At 40.8% G+C, this 25,225-nt stretch overlaps 1 protein-coding gene across 2 annotated transcripts in view; it reads right to left on the minus strand.

Annotated features, from left to right (window-relative positions):
* The window catches only part of FMN1 (formin 1), a 424,285-nt gene that overhangs the window by 227,792 nt on the left and 171,268 nt on the right, over positions 1-25,225 (minus strand). For both annotated transcript variants that reach the window (XM_012534548.3, XM_004274037.3), the window contains one exon: positions 19,578-19,639. In XM_012534548.3, coding sequence (XP_012390002.2) covers positions 19,578-19,639 — 62 coding nt within the window. The remainder of the gene's footprint in view (positions 1-19,577; positions 19,640-25,225) is intronic.

A 25,225-nucleotide genomic window follows, 5' to 3' on the forward strand; every position in this document is an offset into this window, starting at 1 on the left:
AAGACTCTCCCAAGCTCCTATTCATAAATCCTGAATGCGATTCTTAATCTTGCAGAGATAGAGAATGAGCACAGGAGAAAAAAAGTATGAGATGACCTTCTGACCTTAAAAAGCAACAACTTAAAAAAGTTGAAATTTAATTAAACATTTGGAAGAGGTGGCCTTACTTTCCTCCAACTGATCTGTACATTCCTAAAAGAACCATGTTTAATTTTGTTCATGTGCCTGAAGATTTTGGGGTTAAACAAGCTATGTTAAATCCCAGGTAGCATATGCTCGCTACCACACACCATTATGGAATACATGAGGGTCTTTCTGCCCATCTCTGAAGTTGCAATTAACACTTTCTCTGCCTCCAGCAGAGCAATCTCTGTATGGCTTAAGTGATAGAGCATTGGACCGGGAAAAGACCTGACTTCCAGCCAAGGTACATCTATCAGCTGCCTTCATGGGCTTGGGCTCTATTATTGCTAATAAGTAGTAACCAGAGGGTGAGTCTCAATGGGTGGTCAGCTTCCTTGGCTATAAGGAACCCTGTCCTGTTGGGAGCATGTTGCTTCCCTTAAGGGCATTAGGAAAGAGGAGGATGAGAAGCATTAAGCTTGATTCAAAGATCAACTCCTTCAGCCTTTCAGTCTCATCCATAAAAGGAAAGGGTTTACAAATTACCAAAAACTCAAATGAGTCCATGATGCTTTCACTTAAACTATTACAAACGATCAATCACCATAACCTGTCTAGACATACAAAGTCTGATAAATGTTCATTTAAGACAATGAGAAATAAACACCATTCTCCCAGTAGAGAGTCATAAACTTTCAAAACTGGCTTAAAAAAACCTCCCGGGAACATAGTTTTCCAACTATAGTTCTCCTACATCTCTGAATTTGAAAAATACTGCCTGTATAATCCCCTTCGTTTAAACCCAGTTTCCACTACAGAGAAAGAAAGAGAGAAAACCAACCAGTGGTTAATTTATGCACTAATGCATGCATCACTGTGATGGAAGATTCAACTGTTTGCTATTCATTGAAGGTTTACGTCTATCACGTGCTTTGGCACTGGGGGTTGGAAGGAAGGGGCTATAACCTCTGCTTTCATGATTATAATAGGAGAGTCTGATAATTGCCTAAGTCAGGGATAAAGACCCTAAGGTTTCAGAGGAGGAAGCCTTGGGAAGTCAGAGACGGTTTCATGTATAATAGGGAACACTTGCTGGGCCATGAAGGAATGGCGAGGCAGAGGGGCAGATTGTGAGCAATCGAAGCAAAAGAAAAAGGCAGGGTGATGGGAAAGTATTGGGAAAAAGTGGAAGCGAAGACTAAGGCTGTATGTTTGAATCTGATTTTAGAAAGTCTTAAATACCACACCAAAGACTTGGACTCAACCTGACTGACAATAATAGTAGGCTATTAAAGGTGTGTAAGAGAGAGGAACAACAATCTTTAAGCAATTTATAACACAGCTTGAATATAGGAAAGATGTGATGAATTAGGATGACAGTGGCAGGGTGCCAGGGCATGAGTGTATATAAGGGACCATGGAGCTAAAATTAGCATCATTTGGCAATCAACTACATGCAAAAGCTGAGGGTGCAGGAGGTGCCAAAGATGCATCTGAGATTTCTAGTCCAGACTTTGAGAACAGTGGATCCTTTAATTAGGGCAGCTAAGAAAAGACTGTTTTGTGTTGTGTTTACATTGTGTAGGGGGAGGTCAGAAGGAGACAAGGAGATGAGTCCTTTCAACCCTGGGGTTCTTTGCATATTTGATGCTGAGGCTTTGGAAATTTTAAATGTGAGATATTAAAGACATTTCCCAGTCTAGGTTTTCCAGCAAAAACTAGAACTTTCCTGGAGCTGGAACTCAGGAAAACATTTGAATCCGAATAAATAGGTGTGAAAAGCCTTTACACAGATACAGACTTGCAGCAATAAAGGAAATCTCTAAGCACAACATACAGGAAGCCAGGGAACTCAAGGCCACCTTTTGGAGAGTCACATTTGAGGGTGCTGCAGAGGCAGGGCTGAGGGGGCAGCAAAGGAGATGAAGAAACACTCAGAGGAGGAGGAATAATGGAGAATTCAGCGTCTTAGAGGCTGGGGGAAGAGATCAAGCATTTCAGCGCTGACATTCTAGAATCAAGGCCAGTGGAGACCCAGAGGGGACCAGCAGCACTTGATGATTACTTATCTGTGGTCTCAGCTGCTTCAGTACAGGTAGCAGAAGGCAAGTGGTAGGAGAATCTGCAACATGTAACTAACGTTTGAGAACTTTGCCATTGAGAGGACGGATGGAAACTTCAAGAAGCAGGAGTCAAGTGAAGGGATTTTAAAGTAGAGAAGAGCTGAATATACTATTACAAATAGGGGAAGGCACCTGCCAGAAAGGGAACAACGAATGAGAGAAAGCGCAGAAGAGGTGGTAGAGGGTGACATCGAAGAGACTGGGTAGGGAAATATCAGGTGTCTCTGTTTCTTTTCCTATGTGCAGCGGCCAAGGTGAAAAACAAAACAAAAAAAAAAGAGGCAAAGAAATAAGGGCATTAATAGCCTAGACACAAAGGCACTCATTCTCTATTTTCTTCTTATCTTAAAAGAAGTTCCCCCCTTTCCCCCCAGAGCTAATTCAACCTGTTGGGTCCTCTTCCACACTCTCGGGAACATTTTCTCATCGCTTTGCTGCTCTCCAGCCAGGCTCTCCCCTGTACCTACTCAGGTCTCCTGTTGAAAATGAGCAGGGTTGCTCGGGCTGGTTCCCCGTACAGTCGATGCCTAACGCATATCTGTTCTTACTGCGGGAGGGCAGCTCCACAAATATCCCCCTATAGAATCAGAGCATCACTGTGGTGAAGGTAGGATCCCCGTTTTACGGGTTGTCCAAAGTCACAGTTGTACAAAGTAGCCGGGCTGTGACTTAAGACTGGGTCCCACTCTCAGGCCTCGTGTTCTTTCTCCCATGCAGAGCTGTCTCTAGACACTTGTCAAGATGCCGGCAGTAGACTCTGTTTCTGTCTAAACATTACAAAGTACCTGGCTTGCTGTCAGAGGCCAAACTTGAAATGGCTGAAATAGCTTGATAGATTGTGTGAAAATTTTATGGTCCTTCCGTCAGACACCGTAATTTATTGTCACATAATACACAGTTAGAAGAACCGAAAGAAACCATCCCACAAGGGCAAACAATGGGAGGCAGTGGCCCTTTGACACGCTAAGGCCACAGGCATTTTATGGATCCAATAAGAAAGCTGCTTCTACGACCGAGAAAACAACCTCTTGATCTTGCAAAATGTTTTTGGACACCTAAAGGCTCTTTTATGACTGTGGCTGATTAAAATGAAAAGCCTAAACGACTAAAATGTTCTTTTTGATGAGTTTTTGCCATGAACTATGGACCCTGTAGTCCAGTGAGATTTGAGCCCTTTGATCCTGGGCGCTCACATAAATTTAGTCATAAAACAACATTGGATTTGATTTTACTAGTGTGGCCGATGTTGCCAGATTTGTAATGCAATCTTGTTTTCTCCCCTCCTCAGTTTTAAGCCCATCTACCATTGTTTTATAGCAGAAGCAAAGGACTTTCCATTTGATTTTGGCAATCAAGCCTTAAGATTGAGCCGCTACTCTAGAATGTGGGAATTCCACAGAGAAAATAATGATGCTGTACTCTATTCATCAACTTTGGAATCAATGTTATTTTATGCGCTGAGAATACCAAAAAGGAAAACCCTTTCTTTGCATGAAAATAATTACAGATTTTCACCACTTAAAAGGGTTAGGAGATGATGTGGTTGAGAACTGTAAGTATGAAGCAGGGAAAACAGGATCAGACTTAGCATCCATAAATTTCCAGCAGGACTAACTGAAAATTAATTTTTAAAAAATCAAAAGACCCTCCAGGTTACGTATTGAACAGCAGAACATATCTCAGTTTTCAAATTTCATTTACCTAAAACAAACTGGTACCTGTGGGAGAAGTAAAGATTCAACAAAACATTTGTTTAACAAAAAGACACGCAATCAATATAATGCAGAGGTTTAATTCATTTCCTCTGCTAATGTTCTAATTATTTGCCTTTGCATGTGTCTGTACCACAATATAATATTCCTGTAACTTCTAATTTGAGAAGTGAAAGTTTTACTATGAAAGGTCTCTGAGGAAAGCAAAATTCAAATAATTTTATAAAGACCTGTATTACAGAGGCCAACATGATCAATAGTGGGGCAGCATTATTCATTTTTTATGGACTAAACATAAAACAGTTTGGGCTCACTTAGGAAGAACCATGAAATATTTAGCCTGTTCACTAGACCAGGAAATACTCATTAGAGTTGGATAAACAGTTTTTAGTAATTTTTTATTCATGGATTGCCTGAAGGCCAGGAAATTGCTCACCAAGATTATTCTGTAATTGACATGGGACACAAGAGTCATGAGAGGTCTTAACAATAAGGTCTAACTTAAAAAGGTTACCATAGAATATACAGGTCACTATCCTTTGGGCAATGCCTCAGGGCATTCTCAGTTGTAGTCTCTCAATCCCTGCCTGACCCCAATGAGCATCTCAGGATATGGTCCATCCGGAGGAATGTAATTCCAACACATGTTCACTGCCTTGCCTTTTGGTGCTAATATACTGCATTAAGCCATATAAAATTGCTGTTTTAGAGTCAAAACAGGTTAAATATCAACAATTTCATAAGATTCAACTTATAAACCCCATCCAAATTTGAATAAAAACCCCCTTTATTCTATGTTTCCTCACTTTTGTGAGAAAACTTTAAATTATGTGTGTTATATCTATTTGCAACAGAAAGGGGTCATGCCATATGTAGTATAAAGACACAGAACTATATTATATACATACCCACTAACAGCTTCCAAAGACTGTATAAGAAATTGTCACCTACTTGTCGAGAAAAGTAACTGTCCTGGTGGTGTGTATATATTCAGTTATGATGAGAGAAGGGTATGCAGATACCAAGAAAGAGCTTTCTCACTTCACACTCAAAAGGGTAGTACAGTGTCAGCACCTTCTTCCTTCCTATTAATTCATTCAACAAATATTTACTGTGTACTTATTATGTTCAAGTAGTGGTCTAGGTACCCAAGAAAAAAAATCAAGCTGTGCAAAACAGAGAAGCAACAGTGGTAGTTTTAGTAGTTCCAGTTTCAGCGGAAGCAGCCGTCAGCACTGATAGAAAGTGAGTGCTTTTTGTCAGAGAGCGTGAATTCTCCCAGCCATGTCCCTGCCTTAGTCAAAGCCAGTATCACCTCCTACCCGCAAGATGTCCACGCTTCCCAACTGTCCTGTCCACTTCCCCTCTGGCTCCCCTACTATTTATCCCGTGCAACAGCAGCCGGGGGGGTCTTTTGAAAACACAAATCTATCCTATTCATGTCACACACTTCTCTGCTCAGACTTAGTAGATGCCCACTGTTCTGAGGATGAAATTGGAAAGCCTTAAGAAGACCAACCAGACCCTTCCAGAATCCGGTCTCTTGTTCCCCTCCACACCCAAGGTTTTCAAACTGTGGTCTGTGATCCACGAGTGGGATAACAAATCAATTTATGTCTTATCACCAGCATTTTTAAAATACGGGAGTTGAATAGACCAGAATACATCACGTGAAATAATTTCTGCTTAACAGAACCCTTATTTCACGCACACACAAACGTGTAATCTGAGTTCTGATGTAAAATTTATTTCTTAGTCCAGGATGCAGTTTAAAAACTTTGAAAAATCCTACTCCAGAGCTTCTCCCCCAAACTCTCTCGTATTTGATACTCACTGCCCTCTGGGCACACTGGCCTCTCCAGAGTCCTCAAACCAACCACACTCCTCTTCACCCTTTGTGTCTCTGCTTAAATGTCACTTCCTAAAAGTATCCTTCCCTGACCCCTCAAACCTAAATTATAGTCTATCCAGAGCACCTCGTTCTGTATTTTTCCTCACAGCACTCATCATATTAACTGATTATTTTATCACATCTGTCTCTGACTGGACTATAGGCTCCCGACAAGAAAGTAGAGATCATGTGTGTTCTGTTCCCTCCAGCACCTAGCACAGTGCCTGACACCTAGTCAGCAGTTTAACATATAGCGAATGAACGAATAATAGAGAGACCTCTAATTTCTTTTCGATGAGTCCATTCTTAGAGGAAACACAGATGCTCCATTTCAAAAGGCACTGCTTTTTTGGTGGCTCTTTGTCTTCTGTCATGTAGAATGTGCACGTATATTTATGGCCATAAACACAACACATACGGTTTCTGTTATTACGTGAAGCATTACGCCTATGAGTATAGAACTACCCATACATATCTGTGTATGCTGTTCTGTGCAAAAAACTAAGAGCGATTTTCTTTTTCATGTGTTTAAGGCAAAGCTCTAAACTGGAAAGCTCCTTTAATCATCAACAGAACACTTGGAGCTTTATGAAGAGAAAAAGAGTTAAGGTGACCTCCAGTGGTGAGACTGGGGGATGGCTTCCAAAATAACTGTAATACACAGATAACCGATCACACAGATCCACCTATCTATGCAATACCTTTCTCAATTAATACTTTAAATTATGCACATCATATCTATTTTCAACAGGTAGGGGGGTCACTGCACACAGAGTGTTAAAAGAAAATAAGCAGAACTGTATTACAGAGACACCTACAACAGCTTTTTTTTTTTTTTTTGCAGGAACCCCCAAAGTTTTAGTGTTTAACAGCACAACTGACCAAGGTCCAAGACGTGAAGTTACCATGTTCAGGAAACAGGGTGGGCAGGGGAGGGAGATCACTCTATAAACTAACTCTATCGTACGTGGTAAGAAGAATGCACACTTTATAATTGTCACTCATAAATAATTAAAGAAATTGCCACTCATTTAAGGCAATCAGAACATCTGAGACTTGAGAATTCTCTTAGCTGAGATCTAAGATCGGAAATTTGCAAATTCCATTGAAAGGAGATAATTTTAAAATGCTAACACTGCATAGTCTTTCCCTTCATTAGCCTCTGGGTAATATGAGGGACTTAGTTTACGCTGCCTGTTATTCAGCCTTTATTGTACCTTCTGTTCTTTTAACTAAACAGTAAATCCTCTGAGAACATAATCCATGTGGGGATTAAACAAAATAATCCAGGGTATGTGCTAAGTAGAATATCTGGCATATGGTAATATACAATAAGTGTTAGCTGCTATTATTAAGTGATGGTTTGTTTTTTTTTTAATAAATTTACGTATTTATTTATTTATGGCTGTGTTGGGTCTTCATTGCTGCACATGGGCTTTCTCTAGTTGCGGTGAGCAGGGGCTACTCTTCGTTGCGGTGCACGGGCTTCTCATTGCAGTGACTTATCTTGTTTGTGGAGCAGGGGCTCTAAGCGAGAGGGCTTCAGTAGTTGTGGTACGTGGGCTCAGTAGTTGTGGCTCGCGGACTCTAGAGTGCAGGCTCAGTAGTTGCGGCGCATGGGCTTAGTTGCTCTGCGGCATGTGGGATCTTCCCGGACCAGGGCTCGAACCTGTGTCCCCTGCGTTGGCAGGCGGATTCTTAACCACTGCGCCACCAGGGAAGTCCCCTTAAGTGATGTTTTATCTCTAGCACATTTCATATTTGACAGGTGCTCAATGAGTATTTTTATAAAAAAGATAAACTATAAAAAGCAGAGTTATAGGGGCTTCCCTAGTGGCACAGTGGTTGAGAGTCCGCCTGCCGATGCAGGGGACACGGGTTCGTGCCCCGGTCCGGGAAGATCCCACATGCCGCGGAGTGGCTAGGCTCGTGATCTATGACCGCTGAGCCTGCACGTCTGGAGCCTGTGCTCCGCAACGGGAGAGGCCACAACAGTGAGAGGCCCGCATACAGCAAAAAAAAAAAAAAAAAAAAAAGCAGAGTTATATATATATAATTGTATTTTAAGGAGTTTATCTTTAGAGCAAGAACAATTTTGAAACGCAATACCTTATAGCAGAGACTTGGGGGGCCCTAACTCTTGGGGTGCTTTCACATATTCAGATATTTCTTTCATAAAATCATAGCAGCAGCAATATTTCCTTTAACAGGCAGTAATGGAAACGAGAGCATCACACTTATATCACAAAAATATTAAAAGCAATGCTCTTTGGAACATTAGGTATAACGTTAATCACAGAATTTATTTTTTTATATATATACAGGTGCATGGTTTATATTGAGTAAACGTTACTGCCAAAGAATACACATCAACAGCCACTGGCTTAAAGTGAACTGAACGTGCTGCTCCTCAGAACAAACAAATACTTATTTTCCGTCATCTACCACTGCCACTGTACCTCCGGTCCCACACTTAGCTATCACAACAGCTGCACTCAGCAACGTATCAACCAAGTTACAATGTCACCATGACCACAGTTTCAGATGAGAAACTGAAACTCCGCAAGGTTCAGATCATTTAAGACCACGCATCTAGTTGGAAATGGAGATAGGATTCAACCCAAGGAAGATTCCACACCTGTGTTTCTACTCAGCCGTCCTGCCTAGAGTTGTGTTAACATTTCATCCAATGGATGGTTAGTTGACTTCATTATGTGGGTTTATTTTTCAGCAAATTCTGCTGCTAAGGTCCATCGTTCTTAAGGCCTGATATTCTACCCAAGGAGAGATCAAAGGCAAGGGTCAGTCCAGAACCAAGGTCATGGTACAAATCCTCTCTAGGCAAGGACCTTCAAGGTGGAAGAACGTTCAGAGGCTCAGTGTAGAGGTTGAGCACTGCTTCACAGGGTTGGTGTAAGAACTCATTTAATCCTCATACAGAAAGACTGGAACACTGTAAGTGCTCACTAAATTATCAGCTATTATCACTCCTTCAATAGAAGCAGCTGCGGTGAAGTGATCAAAGCGCGCACGCGCACACACACACACACAAAGACATCATAAATTCACACTCTAGATTCCAAAGCCCACATGAGGCTGGACTTGTTAGAAGAAGCACAGGTGCCCATTTATCACATGTGGGCACATCCTACAAATAGGTGAGAGCACAGGGAAGAGGCACATCACCCATTTGCTTAAGGAGTCAGTAATGCTGGAGCTCTGCTGGGGAAGATAGGTTTGAGAACAGCTGAGGAACTATATTCAAATTGCAGAAATCAACGAAGTGAGTAGCTGGCAAGATGCAGAGAAGTTTTGCCACTGTATTTTCTTACTTAATTTATGGTCTCAGAAATTGATTCCTCTGAGATTCAGGTTTCAAATCTCTAAGATGAATATAGACAAATATCAAGATTATGGTGACAAATACTAGAGGCTCTTCCTCAAGCTGGGCTCAGGACCAGCTACGAGAAATGCAGTTCTAGGTGCTCTTTTCTTCTATACTTAGGTAGGAAGAACAGCTCGTCATTTCTGAGCCCAGCGAAATAAGGGGTCTCTGTTGCTCTTTTTTCTTTCTTTATAAACATCACATAAATGTCTCCATTTTTTTGTTTTTTTTACCATAGAAAGAGCTTGTACAGGATAAAAATAAGGGATGATCTGCAGAAGTCTTTGCCACAGGATGAGGGGAAGAGGGAAAATGAAAAGTTAGAAAACCATTATACTAGAGAAAGTACGTCAAATCAGTTGACAAGTGGACAGTGAAAACAGAGCAGATTTAGAAACCAGACAGACCTGGTTAGGAGATCTTGCCATTCCGCCAGCCAGCTATGAACACGCAGGACAGCACTTAACTTCTGAGCCTCACTTGTTTCGAAATTACGTATATAAAGCACCAAGTAGAGTGCCTGGCCGTTTGTACTTCATATTCAACAATTATGGTCATAACCATCTCCAATTAAGTCAGAAAGCAAAGGGTACTCAGCATTTAAACTTTGAAGATCAAACAAAGCTTCTCCCTATTGCTTCCTAAAAATGTAGTAGAGGGCTTCCCTGGTGGCACAGTGGTTGAGAGTCCGCCTGCCAATGCAGGGGACACAGGTTCATGCCCCGGTCCAGGAAGATCCCACATGCCGCGGAGCGGCTGGGCCCGTGAGCCATGGCCGCTGAGCCTGCGCGTCCAGAGCCTGTGCTCCGCAATGGGAGAGGCCACAACAGTGAGAGGCCCGCGTACCGCAAAAAAAAAAAAAAAAAAAAATGTAGTAGAACACCAACCATACCCAAGTGTTTGCACGAAGAGCTATCTCTTGCTCACCCTTCCAACACAGCTGCCCTCTCTATTCCATCAATAGCCCTTTCAGGGAAGGACAGGAGGAAGAAAGAAAGGGAATAAGGAAGGAAGGAAAAAGGAAGAGAAAAGAAATGTAAAAGCCCACAAAGGTCTAAAAGCTCCAAGGATGTTTGCTTGGTACGCATGAAACCATGGAGGAAAGAGGATGAGGACTTTCTTACTTAGCCTCTCCAAGCTCTATCCCGGGGGTCACCAGCGTGGATGTCTACAGGGCCTGGCAATCCACATCAGCAAGACAACAGGGAACGTGGGGAAGAGTTGCGGCAAATTACGAGTACACGTGCTCATTTAAATTGATTCAGGGGTGACTTTTTAAATGACCTTAACATGAGCAAACTCACTCCTCTGGATTGTGTTTGACGGCGCCACAGAGTTAAGAACTCTTTGGCTCTCCTAATGCTACCTCTAAAACAGCTTTCTACTGAAACACCCTGAGTCACGACGAAATTTCTAGCAACGTCCAGTCATACTGCTCAGCAACTATTCATCATATTATGACTCATTGCCCAGCACTGCTGCAGGTAATGTGGGATCAGGGGACCTCAAAGACTTCTGGGATGAGTTGAGGCGGACACACGGGCCCACTCTTCCCAGGCCACAAAATAACTGAACTTCAGAAGGAAATGTAGACTACCTAGTCCTATACTCTTACTTTATGGGTAAAAAAACCTATTACTCACCCAATGGTACATGACTGTACAAAACACACAGCATTATGAAGCAAGGCAGGACAAGTGTGGGGAGAAGGAAGCACTCCCCACAGGAGTGCTCATGAAGTGCTCGTTTCTCATGAAGAGTCAAAAAAGCAAAAGCCGCTACCAGAAACTAACACAACACTGTAAATCAACTATACTTCAATTTAAAAACATTTTTTAAAAAGCAAACGCCAACATTCAAAAAGTCACTGGTCCAACATCAGCCTGTCCCCTAAAGTCAAAAACTATTGAAAGGGCTTCCCTGGTGGCGCAGTGGTTGAGAGTCCGCCTGCCGATACAGGGGACACGGGTTCGTGCCCCGGTCCGGGAAGATCCCACATGCCGCGGAGCGGCTGGGCCCGTGAGCCATGGCCGCTGAGCCTGCGCGTCTGGAGCCTGTGCTCCACAACGGGAGAGGCCACAGCAGTGAGAGGCCCGCGTACCACAAAAAAAACAAAACAAAACAAACTATTGAAAAAAGAATAACCATCTGGGGCCACATGAGTGACTCAAGTTCAGAGTTTAAGACTCGGTGGGGTTTTTACAGCAGCACTATTCACGACAGTCAAAACATGGAAACAACCTAAATGCCCATCATCAGATGAATGGATAAAGAAGATGTGGTACATATACACAATGGAATACTACTCAGCCATGAAAAAGAACAAAATAATGCCATCTGAAACAACATGGATGCAACTAGAAATTATCACACTAAGTGAAGTAAGTCAGAAAAAGACAAATACCACTTGATATTATTTATATGTGGAATCTAAAATACGGCACATATGAACCTATCTACAAAACAGAAACAGACTCAACTCACAAACATAGAGATCAGGCTTGTGCTTGCCAAGGGGGAGGCGGGTGGGAGAGGGATGGACTGGGAATTTGGGGTTGCAAACTAAATATTACATTTAGAACGGATAAACAACAAGGTCTTACTGTATAGCACAGGGAACTATATTCAATCTCCTGGGATAAACCATAATGAAAAAGAATATTAAAAAAAAGAATGTGTGTGTGTGTGCGTGTGTATGTGTAAAACTGAGTCACTTTGCTGTACAGCAGAGATTGGCACAACATGGTAAATCAACTATACTTCAATTAAAGAAAAAGAAGACTCAGTGGGGATGTTTGGAGCCCATGGGCTCTGAAGGAGGTAAACAAAGCCGGCATCAGCCTCAATGATACAAATGAAAGTAAAGCACACACTCTTCATTCTACAACCAGTTTCCCTCTATCAGCAAATGCAGCTTGAAAAAATAATGGAATTACATGGGGCAAGACAGCATCTTGAAGGCTGAGACAAAGGGCTCCTGGGCTAAGTCAGCTAGGGAATTAATTGCTTTGTGTTTTCCATCAAAGTTCAACTCCAAATATATCTGCAAGCTTCTAGGTAGCCAGGGGCCCAAAAGGCATCTCAACACCAGCAAACCAGCAAATCTACTAAACTCCTAACATTGTACTGTATATACACAATGAAACAATAAATTAAAATAATATTTCCCAACACTTTGTCTTCTTTCCTGGCATCTCGGTAATGAAATATCGGCACTTAGGGGAATACCATAATGGTTTAATGAAATCATATTTCATATTTGCAAAAGTTTTGTTTATCAATCTACAAATTACTCCCCTTCCCTCAAAGTATTCTCCATAAATTAATACATTTAAATGTATTGTGTTGATAACAAAGAACATAACAGACGGGAAAGGCTCAGGATGTACGTGTCTTTATAAATTTAGCTGTATCGGCTCGAGTTTGTACTCAATTTTGTTTCAACAGCAGTGTGCTTACTATTAGAAATGGACCAGTGGGGTGGGTTGGAGAGAGAAAAGGAAGTCTACAAGTTCCTCTTAGTGGAGGCCAACATACCATTTGGTTCTCTGGGGGACCACGAGGTAGAATGCAAGTTAATTTCTAGTTTGGCGCCCATCCCTGGATCATTTCACAGTAGGAGTTACCAGATTAGAAATGTGCCGGTGTTGCACAATGAGCAGGGGCCTGCCAGAGGCCATTGCTCAGTCAAGTTTCCCCTTAGTGAAGGACTGTGCCTGTGATGAATGGGGTAAATAGAAAAGGTTCCCGTAAAGGAAATGTGACTGCTGGCTAGTTCTTTTTCTTCTGTCCCACAACCCAAAGAACATTAGTCAATAACAGATAAAACAATGTGTCATTTCCAAGGCACTTACTTCCAAACTGCTGAAAGGGCTGGTCAAAAACAATATTCTTAAATTATCCAAGCTCCTCAAAAGCCAGATGTGGGGCACGCATTGTTTTTTTTCGACTTTCAAAATTGAAGAAGTCAAGAGTCAAAGAAGTCCTACCCGTCCCTCATGCTTTTCTCCCGTCAGAAAGAAGAACCGGCCCTCCTATCGAAGCTGCATTTACCATTCTGAGAAGGTGCATCCCCTCCCTGACTCAGGCATCCTAATCAGCACTGGGAGCTCGAGGGCAGAGTGTCACTGAACACCGGAACAGTGTCCCACAGAAGCAAGCAGAGCTGAGAAGAGCCCCCCCCACCCCGGGTTAGAAAGGGGAACCTCTGGAAGAAGCTAAAAGGAAAACGGGGGAGGGGGTGTAACTAACAGGGCTTTGGAGACTGCGTTACATAACCCTAAGGCTGAAAGGACACTGTGGTGGACAAATTGAAATTTTTAAACAAGTATGCTTGGGCCAATAATAAAAATTCAAAGGTACTATTAGTATATGGCCTGGTCCGTCCCTCATTTTATAAATTAGGAAACTGAGTGCAAAAAATTGCCCGAAGTTCACATTGTTCTTCGTCCCCAAAGTAAGACCTCACTCCAGACCTTCTGTTTCTAGATCTAACATTCTTTCCGTTAATGTTGTGTTGATTAATAGAAAGAGCATCGGCTTCAAAGTCAGATCTAGGTGGATTCAAATTCAGGTTCCCCCACTTAATAGTCTAGGACTTCTGACAATTCATGGTCTCTGGGAGCCTCAGGCTTTGTCATGTATAAAATGGGGACAAATCTATTACTTTGCTTATATTTCTACATTTACTCTTTATGATACAAACACCAGATGCATAGAACAAAGGTCGGCACACAGTGAGGATCTGATTACATTTAGGTGCTGATGTTTTTGAATCATAAGTTGTTAGATATTTCAAAGAAATATCTATGTATCATCTACGTGCCAAGCACTTTGCTGGGTTCTTTCAAAGACAGAAAGAAAACTGCTCCCCCCAGGTGCCTACAATCAGATTAATAAGCAGGACCTTGATAGCATGAAAAGGTGATGAGACCACTCAAAGGATTTCACTTGAACTCAGATGTGCCTTGTACATTAAGATTATACGAATCAACATAGAGCAGTTCAGAAACATCAGTTACTTGGAGGAAAAAAAGAATTATGTGAGAAAACAAGCTATACAGTCCTCCTTCCCTCCCTCCCTCCATTCTTCTCTATTCATGGCAAAGCTCTAACAGGGGAACAAGATACTTTTCAAATTTATTTGACCATGAAATACTTTTGTCAAGGAGCATTTCAGAGGCTCACCATTCAGTAGAATGAGCTTTGGGAATGCCCGGTTTAGACCCCCTGATATAGATAGAGCACAGATGCCGAAGAACAGCTGGAAGATCATGGAAAAGTCACCCTCAAAGAATAAGTCAAAGTCCCAGGGAAGTCCTCAACCAAACGAGCCTGAGGACCACTCTAAACTCAAGCTGCCTAATTATAAGGAGACCTGTGCAGGGCAAAAGGAATGAGAAATAGTATTTACTGAGCATGTGTTGGTAACCGGGTATACGTCATATTGAACAATCCTAGAAGGGAGGCATCATCAAATTATCATAATTTTTTAAATTATTTTTTTAATTGAGCTATAGTTGATATATAATATTTTATAAGTTACAGATGTACAACACAGTGATTCACAATTTGTAAAGGTTATACTCCATTTACAGTTATTGTAAAATATTGGTTATATTCCCTGTGCTGTACTATATACCCTTGTAGCTTATTTATTTATATTTTAGTATATAAAATTGAATTATTTATATAGATTATATTGCTTTATTGAGTTTTTTAAATCATAAAACTAGTACATATGCATGTTGAAAATTCAAGGAATTCAGAACTGCCTAATTAACAAAGAAAAAAATCCTAACCTGGCAACCACTGTAAACATTATGGGAAATAAAATTTTCAAATCACTATTTATGAGCCCACACAGGCACATACACACAATTTTTATGATAGGAATCATACCACTAATAGGCAACTTAATTTTTTTTTACTCAATAATGTTTAATCTATCTTAAATATCAGTACTACATTCTACAGTGTAGTGAGCATCTGTTGTTTTTTTTTTAAAACATCTTTATTGGACTATAATTGCTTTACAATGGTGTGTTAATTCCTGCTTTATAACAAAGTGAATCAGCTATACATATACATATATCGCCATATCTCCTCCCTCTTGCGTCTCCCTCCCACCCTCCCTATCCCATCCCTCTAGGTGGTCACAAAGCACTGAGCTGATCTCCCTGTGTTATGTGGCTGCTTCCCACTAGCTTATTTATTTTATACATAATAGTCTGTACCTCTTAATCCCTTACGCTTATCTTGCCCCTCCCCACTTCCCTTTCCCCACTAGTAACCACTAGTTTGTTCTCTGTATCTGTGAGTCTATTTTGTTAGATTCACTAGCTTGTCTTATTTTTTTTAGATTCCACATATTAATGACATCATACAGTAATTGTCTTTCTCTGACTTATTTCACTTAGCATAACACCCTCTAAGTCCATCCATGTTGTTGCAAATGGCCAAATTTCATTCTTTTCTATGGCTGAGTAGTATTCCACTGTATGTATATATGCGTGTGTGTGTTGTGTGTATATATATATCACATCATCTTTAGCCATTCATCTGTTGATGGACAGTTAGGTTGCTTCCATATCTTGGTAATTGTAAACAATGCTGCTATGTACAGTGGGGTGCATGTCTTTTTTAATTAGTGTTTTTGTTTTTTTCAGATATACAGCCAGGAGTGGAACTGCTGGGTCATATGGCAGTTCTGTTTTTAGTTTTTTGAGAAACCTCCATACTGTTTTCCACAGTGGCTGCACCAATTTACATTCCCACCAACAGTGTAGGGGGGTTCCATTTTCTCCACATCCTTGCCAACATTTGTTATTTGTGCATCAATATGATTATTATTGCACAAATGCTGAAACTGAGAGAAGTCCCAGAGACGTTGATTAATTTCCTAATGTCATCGTGCAAGGAGTTGAACTGAATCCTGACTCGAAAACCTGAGTTCTTTCATACTCTCGTCACGCATAAAATAGTATCACACCTGGTTCTCTGACTACGATAAGACAAAGACCAACTACGTAAAGAAAGATTTTCCACAAGAGCTGTGATAGTGACTGTCAAACCTTGCTCCTAGACAATCCTGAAGGAAAAACTCTTCATTTATACCGTGGTAGAATTAGTTTTATCACATGCCTTAAAAGGGCAGGTGTGAACTATGTTTCTACCCAATGGCCATGAACTTGTTATGCAATGGCTACCACAAGCAAAAATTTCTCAAATAAGTATCTGTAAATGTAAGGTGCCACTTTTTCAAAAATAAAATCAGTAACACAGAATTACTCAAAACTGAAAACTGAACTAGAGGATACTGAATATTATGAAGTGGTCATATACTCTCTACGGCAGAGGTTGCTAAATAAAGGGCATAGGGCAAAATTTAAGAATTTTGCTGGTTATAATCATAAATGACATGAAATAGTCAAGCCGTGGAAAATGTCTGACCTGCCACTACTCTCCTGCTGGAGCTTTCAGTAGAAAAGTCAGCCAAGTGCTTTGAGTTGAAGGTATATATAAATTGATGGAATTTGGAAATGGATTCATTCAAGTCATCAATAATTTTTTGCTTTTGAACTACAGGGAGACTATGTATCTAAGGTGCTACACGTTTTGAAAAGCTGGTCTCGGGACCAAGCCCTTTCTAGAGCACAGCCTTCCACAAACGTGGGCTACAGAGCATGCATGAGATTACAACTCCAGACTCCCCACTTACAAGCCTTGGGACTCTGGGCTGAAAGTTTCAACTTCCAAGCAAATCACTTAAAGTGATAAGGATTCCATTTTCCAGGTGGCAGAACTGAACAATTAAATGACTTCCCTACAAATCTATCGTCTAAAACAGAATAGCAAACTGAGTTTAGGTTCTCTGTTGAACCATGCTGTTTCCTTAAAGTCTATGAAAACAGTCTCAAAAAACTAAATGTCATACATATCAAATCTTGTATATGGCGATAGAATGGATCACTTTTCTTGTATCCTTTAAGCATGGAATCTTTCTTATTCTAGAAAGGCATTTTGAAGAAGTCCTGAAACACGTCTGACTTCTCCGTGACCTGTTAAGTGGAGAAAGAAAATCTAACAGGCAATGAAGGCTGCAAGTGGAAATCCATATAAAGAAATGAGTAAGGAAACAGCTGCTCACCAATTGTCTTTAACCAGTCCTGTGACAGGAGATGTTACTTTGTTACTTTGTGGAATAAAACAGGTGGAGATGGTATTATTCAGCGAGTACCCCAAGAGTACAGCCAGGCTGGGTTGTTGTTTTACAAATTTGTGTCTGTTCTGACTGGTTGGTGTTGCTACCCACTTAGCTATTTTCTACATCTCCCAGAGAACAGGGGTTCATGACAGCATACAGGAGCCAGGCAGGGAAAACGGCCCACAATGGGGACAGTGGCAAACTAGAGAACACGTGTCCTCGTCGAAGTGACGTCTGCCCCTTACTAGAAATCTCTCCATATTTGAAACTATTCCTAATTGAATCTTTAAAATTCTCTGTTTGCCAACAAGACACTTCTCTAGGTCAGATGAGGAATAAGAGTTGCCAGTTTCCTATCGAGAGCTGTCAGACTGCTGGACTAGTTCCCGACTACAGTTCAGCGTACAGATGGGGTACACTGCCCCATCTGTATGCTGATGGCAAGAGCGTGCCATTGCCACAGGGTTTCAGCAAGTTGGTATAAATCATCAATATGGGACTTTTTTTTTTTTTTTTTAGTTTACTAACAGCACTACAAGAACATAATTATTTCAGAGATACTTAAAACTGAAGGTATAATTAGGAACATTTTTTAACGTTTACTACTGTCAATCATATCTTGGTCTAACCTTTATTTTAAGTGGAGATCATGATCCCAATATACCTCTTCCCCTTCCATTTACTCTTCTCTTCCCCTTCTCCAACCTTCTCCTAGTTTGAGATGTGAGATCATGGGACTTTTGTGGAGATGAAAAGACATGAAATAATGCACAGAATGTGCCTAGAAAAATGCCCAGCACAAAGGAAGAACCCGGAGATTGTAAGTACCTGTGGTTCCTGTGAATATTATTTAGCTGTCAAAGTCCTCCCAGGGCTGGTCTACAACTTGAGGAAGGTACTGTTAACTCTTATAGCTGAGCTGTTAAAAAAACTTCTCACAGAGTCACTTCTGTACCACCCTCTTTAGCAATCTGCCTCTTAAATTAATCCCTACCTTCAGCTTCTCTGAGACAGCTGAGAATCTTTTGCACACCAGAACAAAGGAAAAAAGGTCTCTGTAGAACCTTTGGCAACAAAGGAGATAAGGGCCTCCCCCTCTCTTTGTCCCCTAGGAGTCAGAGGTACTTTTCCACTTTTTTGTTTCTTTGTGAAATGGACTCATTCTCTCCTCCAAACTACTTAAACCAAGCTGGAGAGGGGTGGCCTGTATTCATACCCCATATGACTTATTTAATGATCTTTTTGCTACCTGCAGTGACTTCATATACAGTCCAGTACACCATCACAGTTATTTTAAAAAGGATATTATCACTTAATGGAAAGAAGAATATTTGATCCACACACTCACTGACTTAGCATGTAATGAGTTAGGCACTATACATACTACCAAGTTTGATTTGAATTTCGCTAATATTCTCTCCTGAGATACGGGGTCAACCCCAGCCATCAGTAAACTAGAATCAGTGCCTGATTCAATATTGAGTTATGTGAAATTAAGACTCTGAAACTTCCTGTTACAGGCACAGCAAGCAAATACCAAACATAGGGAATGATAATGAGTGGGGACAAAGGAAAGGATGCCTCAGACTTTCTGGGCTTCACAAAGGAGATCAAGTCAGCAACTTCCAAGCACTCCCTGGGGATACGGAATGGCTGGCCCAGCACAACTCTTCCTCCTACTAGGGCCACTTCCTTAAGTGCTTTAATCTGCTTGACATCACATTGCAGACATATGCTAAGCGACAGATACGAACACATGGCTGGGAGGATGCCCAACAAAATAATTCGCACTGTGCGCGGGAAACAATTTTTCAAAGCCTTCTTCTAAACAGTAAAAGCCCAAATACTCTTATCTTCTTGCCTGCTTTCCAAATAAAACCATCATTGTCTCCAATCAAATCCTTTTCCCAAATGCATTTGTGGTTTTTTTTTTTTTTTTTAAATAGGAATTGAATTCTATTAAAAATGGAGTTCAAGGCTTTCATCCCCAGGAGAAACTCAAGGCCCGGTGGCAGGTGCAAGGTGCAGATGCTGTCTAGGTAAATATGTCAACAAAAGCAGAGTCTTTACTTCAGCACATGAGAAAACCAAGTATCAGTCTCAGATAACCAGTTCAGGAGAATCAAAAGAGATATACCTGCAGGTTTTCAATTTCTTCTTTGTGCTCCCTCTTCAGGTGTAGAATAGCAGCTTGGTATTCTGTAATCACAAGAGAAGCCAATTACAAAGAAGCACAAAATTAGGCACAAAATTCAAGTGAATATTTCCAAGATTCCAGAGGCCCTCCTACAAGTCAACTGAGTAAATAAATACCACAGTTGGACATTAACCTGATAAGAGATGATGAAAACGGGGGCAAACCAGAGCAAGAAGCTCAGAATAGAAGGGAGATTTACTCCCGATTTAGCAAATCCTGAATTATGAGACGTCCCAAATTAAGCAGATCGGATAGGGTTAAAAAAAAAAAAAATGGTATAATAAGTGTTCCAGATAAAGACCGGGTCCGGTGTTTGTCTTTGAGGAGTTAAAGCCCCACAAAGAACAAATACAGTCATGTTAAGAGCAGACACACAGGAAATAAAAGAAAACGTCTCTACGTGAGATCACAGAACTCTATTTTTAACTGTTTCCCCCCCAAAAAAAAAAAAAAAAAAAAGAAATCTCCATTTGAATAAGCAAGCAGCCAGGGCTGATTTTAATCTTTAGATCACTTCAGAAAGTCAAGACCATTTGTCACGTGGATGAGAGACTCTAGGGTGAGTTGAGGTTGAAAGGAGGACAAAAATAAATTTCTGGTCCAATTTTCGTCTGAGTCTAATAATGTTTATTCCAACAATAAGTCCTAAGTGTACACAGGAACTCCTGCCAACCACTAAAACTACCACCCGCTGGCAAAGCATGAAGTACCCGGGACGACTTTATTTCCAGCAGGACAACTAAGAATGTGGGGTCAGTCACAGCACTCTACAGGCTGCAGAGAACCACAGAGCAAAATGCTAGAAGAAAAAATTGCTGTGGCATAAGTCGCTTTATTATTTTTTTTAAACGCAAATGTGTTTGGAGCTGTGATTATGAGTAAGAAAGAAGTCATTTAGATGGCATTTAAAATGTATGAAAAGGCATGCTATTTCTTCAGATGGATTCCAGAAATTCAGGCATGAAAGTTTAGGTTTCAATTCAAAAGCTGATGACACACACACTATATATAAAATAGATAACGAATAAGAACCCACTGTATAGCACAGAGAACTTGTCTCAATACTCTGTAATGGCCTATATGGGAAAAGAATCTAAAAAAGAGTGGATATATGTATAACTGATTCAGTTTGCAGAAACACAACACTGTAAATCAACTATATTCCAATAAAATTTTTTTTTAAAAAGTGGATGAGGAAAATCTCTGGGAAAGCTGTGAGAGAGAGGAGTGTTGCTGTTGATAACTGTGACTAACCACACCACGACTCGGATGGGAGATGTGTTCCACTGAACTACGATCCCTCAGCAAGTTCTGTGGGTTCTACATCCAAACCCTACCTTCAATCAAAGCACTTCTCACCAACCCCACAACCACCACTATGGTCCAAACCACCACCATCTTTTCCCTGGACCACCGCGGTAATATGCTTTCATTCCCACCACCACCATTAACTCATCTCCTCACCGAAGCCTGAGCGATCTATTAAAGGCATGAATTGGATCATGTCTCATTCCTGGCTTTCCACTTGGAGTAAAATCAAAACTCCCTGCAGGGCTTCCCTGGTGGCGCAGTGATTGAGAGTCCGCCTGCCGATGCAGGGGACACGGGTTCGTGCCCCGGTCCAGGAGGATCCCACATGCCGCGAAGCGGCTGGGCCCGTGAGCCATGGTCGCTGAGCCTGCGCGTCCGGAGCCTGTGCTCCGCAACGGGAGAGGCCACAACAGTGAGAGGCCCGCGTACCGCAAAAAAACAAAAAACAAAAAACAAAAAACTCCCTGCAGCAGTCCATAAGGCCTTTCATGACCTTACACCTGCATACCTTCTACATGCCACCTTCCCCTCTCACTACATGCCAGGCACATTGGCTTTCTTGCTATTCCTTGAACTTGTCAAGTTTTCTACCTCAAAATCTTTACTGATATTGGGGACAATAATGATGGATTGCATTTACTGAGTACTTACTATATATCAGGCCTTACCTAAGTATTTCATATGTATTAACTCATTTTGTCCCCACAATAACCCTATGATGTAGGTACATTATCCCCATTACAGATGAATAAACTGGTGCATAGAGAAGCAGCTTATCCAAGGAAGCTGAATAAGGTGCAGAGCTAAAATCATGCATGATTCAATGGGTGAACGTATAAATAAACTGTGGTATAGCCATAGAATGCAATACTCCTCAGCAATAATAAGGAATGAACTACTGATACATCAACAAAGACGAATATCAAAGGCATTATGCAGAGTGAAGGAAGTCAGTCTCAGAAGGTTACCTATTGTTTAATTTCATTTATATAACATTCTGGAAAAGGCAAAACCATAGGGATGAAGAACAGACCAGAAAAGCAGTGGCCAGAAGTTAGAGATGGGGGGAAGGTTTGACTACAAAGGGGCAGCATACAAAGGAATTCTGAAGGTGATGTAACTATTCTCCGTCCTGATTATAGTGGTGGTTACATGAATCTATACATCAGGTTAAAACTCAGAATCAGAATTTTCATACCAAAAAGAAAAAAGTTAACTCTATAGTATGTTAATTTTTAAATATTACAAGTATTTAACTTTTCAATGTTTTCCCTAAGAGATTCAGCATAACACAAGAATACCTGTTACTATCACTTCTATTCATTGTTTTCCTAAGGGCACTAGCAGATGCAGTAGGACAAGAAAAAAAAGAAACACATGTGCATACACACATATTTTTATATATAATAAAGGAAAAAATAAAGCCATTATTCACTATGATTGTGTATTTAGAAAATTCCAAAAGATTCTGCAGATAAAATGTTAGAATTAATATGTGAGTTTAGTAGAGTTGCTGGATATTAAATCAGTATACAACAATCCTGATATTAGCAACAGTTTAACAAAGAACACTTGACACAGTACCTCTAAGAGCATGAAGTACTAAGAACCTTACCAAAGATATGTAAGATTTCATATGAGAAAATAGAAACACTATATTGAAATATATTACCGAGAAAGACGCAGAAAGTGAGCAAGCCATGTTTTTGATAAGACTCAATACTGTAAAGATGTTTATTTTTCCAAATTGATCTACAGATTCAATGCAATCCCATTCAACATTTCTAAGGGTTTTTGTTTTGTTCAAACTCAAGGAGCTCATTCTAAAGCGCTTACTGAAGCACAAACGTGCAAAAAAGCCAGTAAGGGCCAAGACACTCCAAGTGAGTATCAAAGTGAGACAACTTGCCTTACCATCCAACAAGAATTACCTTTCCATATCACAACCTAATTAAGGTGGTGTGGTACTGAAAGAGGAATAAGAGACAGACAAATAGACTAGAGAGCCCAGAAATATAACATAAATTTATGGTCACTAGATATGGCAGAAGCAGCACAAAAGATCTTTCTTTAGAGTAAGAGTAGTCTTTTCAATAACTGTTGGCTGGGAAAAGTGGATATTCACATGAAAACTGGATCCCAACTTTATACCATGTAATGAGCTAAACTGTAAACAATGGAACTGTATTTTATAAGATAACATAGCATAATATGGTTATAGCTTCAGGGCAGGGAGGAATTGAAGATTCGAAAAAGCATCACATATAAAGGAAAAAAAAACTAATAAACTTGACTGTATTAAAATTAAGAACTTCTTTTCACCAAAATATGCCATAAAGAGAGAGAAAAGACGAGCCACGGAGTGGGAGAATATACTTGGAACAAATAAAGATCTAGTATAAATATATGTAAATAGTTCCTAAAAAACTATGGAAAATGAAAAATGGACCAAAATGTCAATAGACACTCTACAAAGAGGACATACAAGTAACAGATGAATTGAACGGTGCTCATTCTCAATAGTAATCAGGGATCGAGCTGGACAAAACTGACTGCTGGTGAAGATGTGGAACAATGGAAACTCTCACACCCTTGTGGCAGGAGCGCAAACCGGTACAATCACTATGGAAAATGTTTGACATTTTCTGATAAAATTGAAGATATTCATACCTCCTTACCCAACAATCCTAGTCCTAAGTACACAAATGAAAAAACTATACAAGGAAAGCAAATCATATTAACAAAAGTCGGGATAATGGTGGCATCCAGGAGAGGAGGAATTGAGTTGGGCTATGATGGAACAAGCATGTTCACTGAAAAACTATTCTTTAACCTCTACGCCTTCTATACCGTTTTCTTTATGTACACCTAACATAAAAATATAAGAAAAAAGGTCACCCTGGTTATAATAATTTTCTCATATATCATATAAAGAATATCATATAGGCATAAGAGAGTCTCTAGGTGGATCAAATAAGAATAAAACAATTTAGTAAGTGTGCGTCTGGTATACATATTGAGTCCTAACCTATATGATGATCAATATCTAAACCTTAATCAATTCCAAGTCTCTACAAAGTAAACAAAGGAAGCTTAGCTAAACCAACCTTCCTGCAAAACTGATGCCCCTTGGGAATAACGTCTACATCCTAAATAGAAATCACATAGAATATATTTGGAAATGATTCATTTTGTGTAAATTGTACCTGTAAGGGTGTGACGGATATAGTTATGACTAATCAACAGACTGATGAAGATCACTGCAAAGCTAACACCCAGTAAATCTTGATTCATTTCCTCCTCAAACAAGTATTTGTGCCAACAGTCCCAGTGCGACAGGTGGCAAGAAAACACACCCCCGTTCCTGACAAGGATGACAAAATACAATCTCTGGGCAGCACGCAGAAGGAGGAAGTTAAGGCCCTCACTAGTGGAATGCTCACTTTGAGGGTTCATAAGAGAATGGTAAGAGAATATAAAGGTTACAGAATAACGAATCATAGTTGGTTGGTAGTTTTCAATTGTGTCTTGTTCGTGGCCATCCCCTCCCTCCACATTTTTTGGGTTTGCAAATGCCTTGGAGTGGACCAAGGCAAATCCTCCCTGTCTCTTGGGGGTGATGATGGGGAGGCAGAGGTCTCCACTCAACATGAAGGATGTTTTTGTTTCTTAAAAAGAGAACTTGGTGGGCTTCCCTGGTGGCGCAGTGGTTGAGAGTCCGCCTGCCGATGCTAGGGGGACACGGGTTCATGCCCCGGTCCGGGAAGATCCCACATGCCGTGAAGCGGCTGGGCCCGTGAGCCATGGCCGCTGAGCCTGCGCGTCCGGAGCCTGTGCTCTGCAACAGGAGAGGCCACAACAGTGAGAGGCCCGTGTACCGCAAAAAAAAAAAAAAAAAAAAGAGAACTTGGGAATTCCCTCGCGGTCCAGTGGTTAGGACTCCGTGCTTCCACGGTAGGGGCCACAGGTTCAATCCCCGGTCAGGGAACTAAGATACCGCATATCATGTTGCACAGCCAAAAAAAAGAGAGAGAGAGAGAACTCAACCCTGAAATTCAGTAAGTTGGGGATTCTATGAATGTGTGAAAAGGAGGAACAGAGATTTGGACTATCAGGGCTTGAAAATGGCAGACGTCTTTGAAGCCTCATTAGCCCCAGTGGAAACTAACAAATGGATTCAGATAATCTAGCCCACAAAAAAGAAGTCTGAAGAATGTCTTTTAAGAAAATACTATATAATATGGAAAGACAGAAAAAGGAAAAGGGATCCTGACTGA

This window comes from Orcinus orca, chromosome 2, assembly GCF_937001465.1.
Source record: "Orcinus orca chromosome 2, mOrcOrc1.1, whole genome shotgun sequence".
NCBI lineage: Eukaryota > Metazoa > Chordata > Mammalia > Artiodactyla > Delphinidae > Orcinus > Orcinus orca.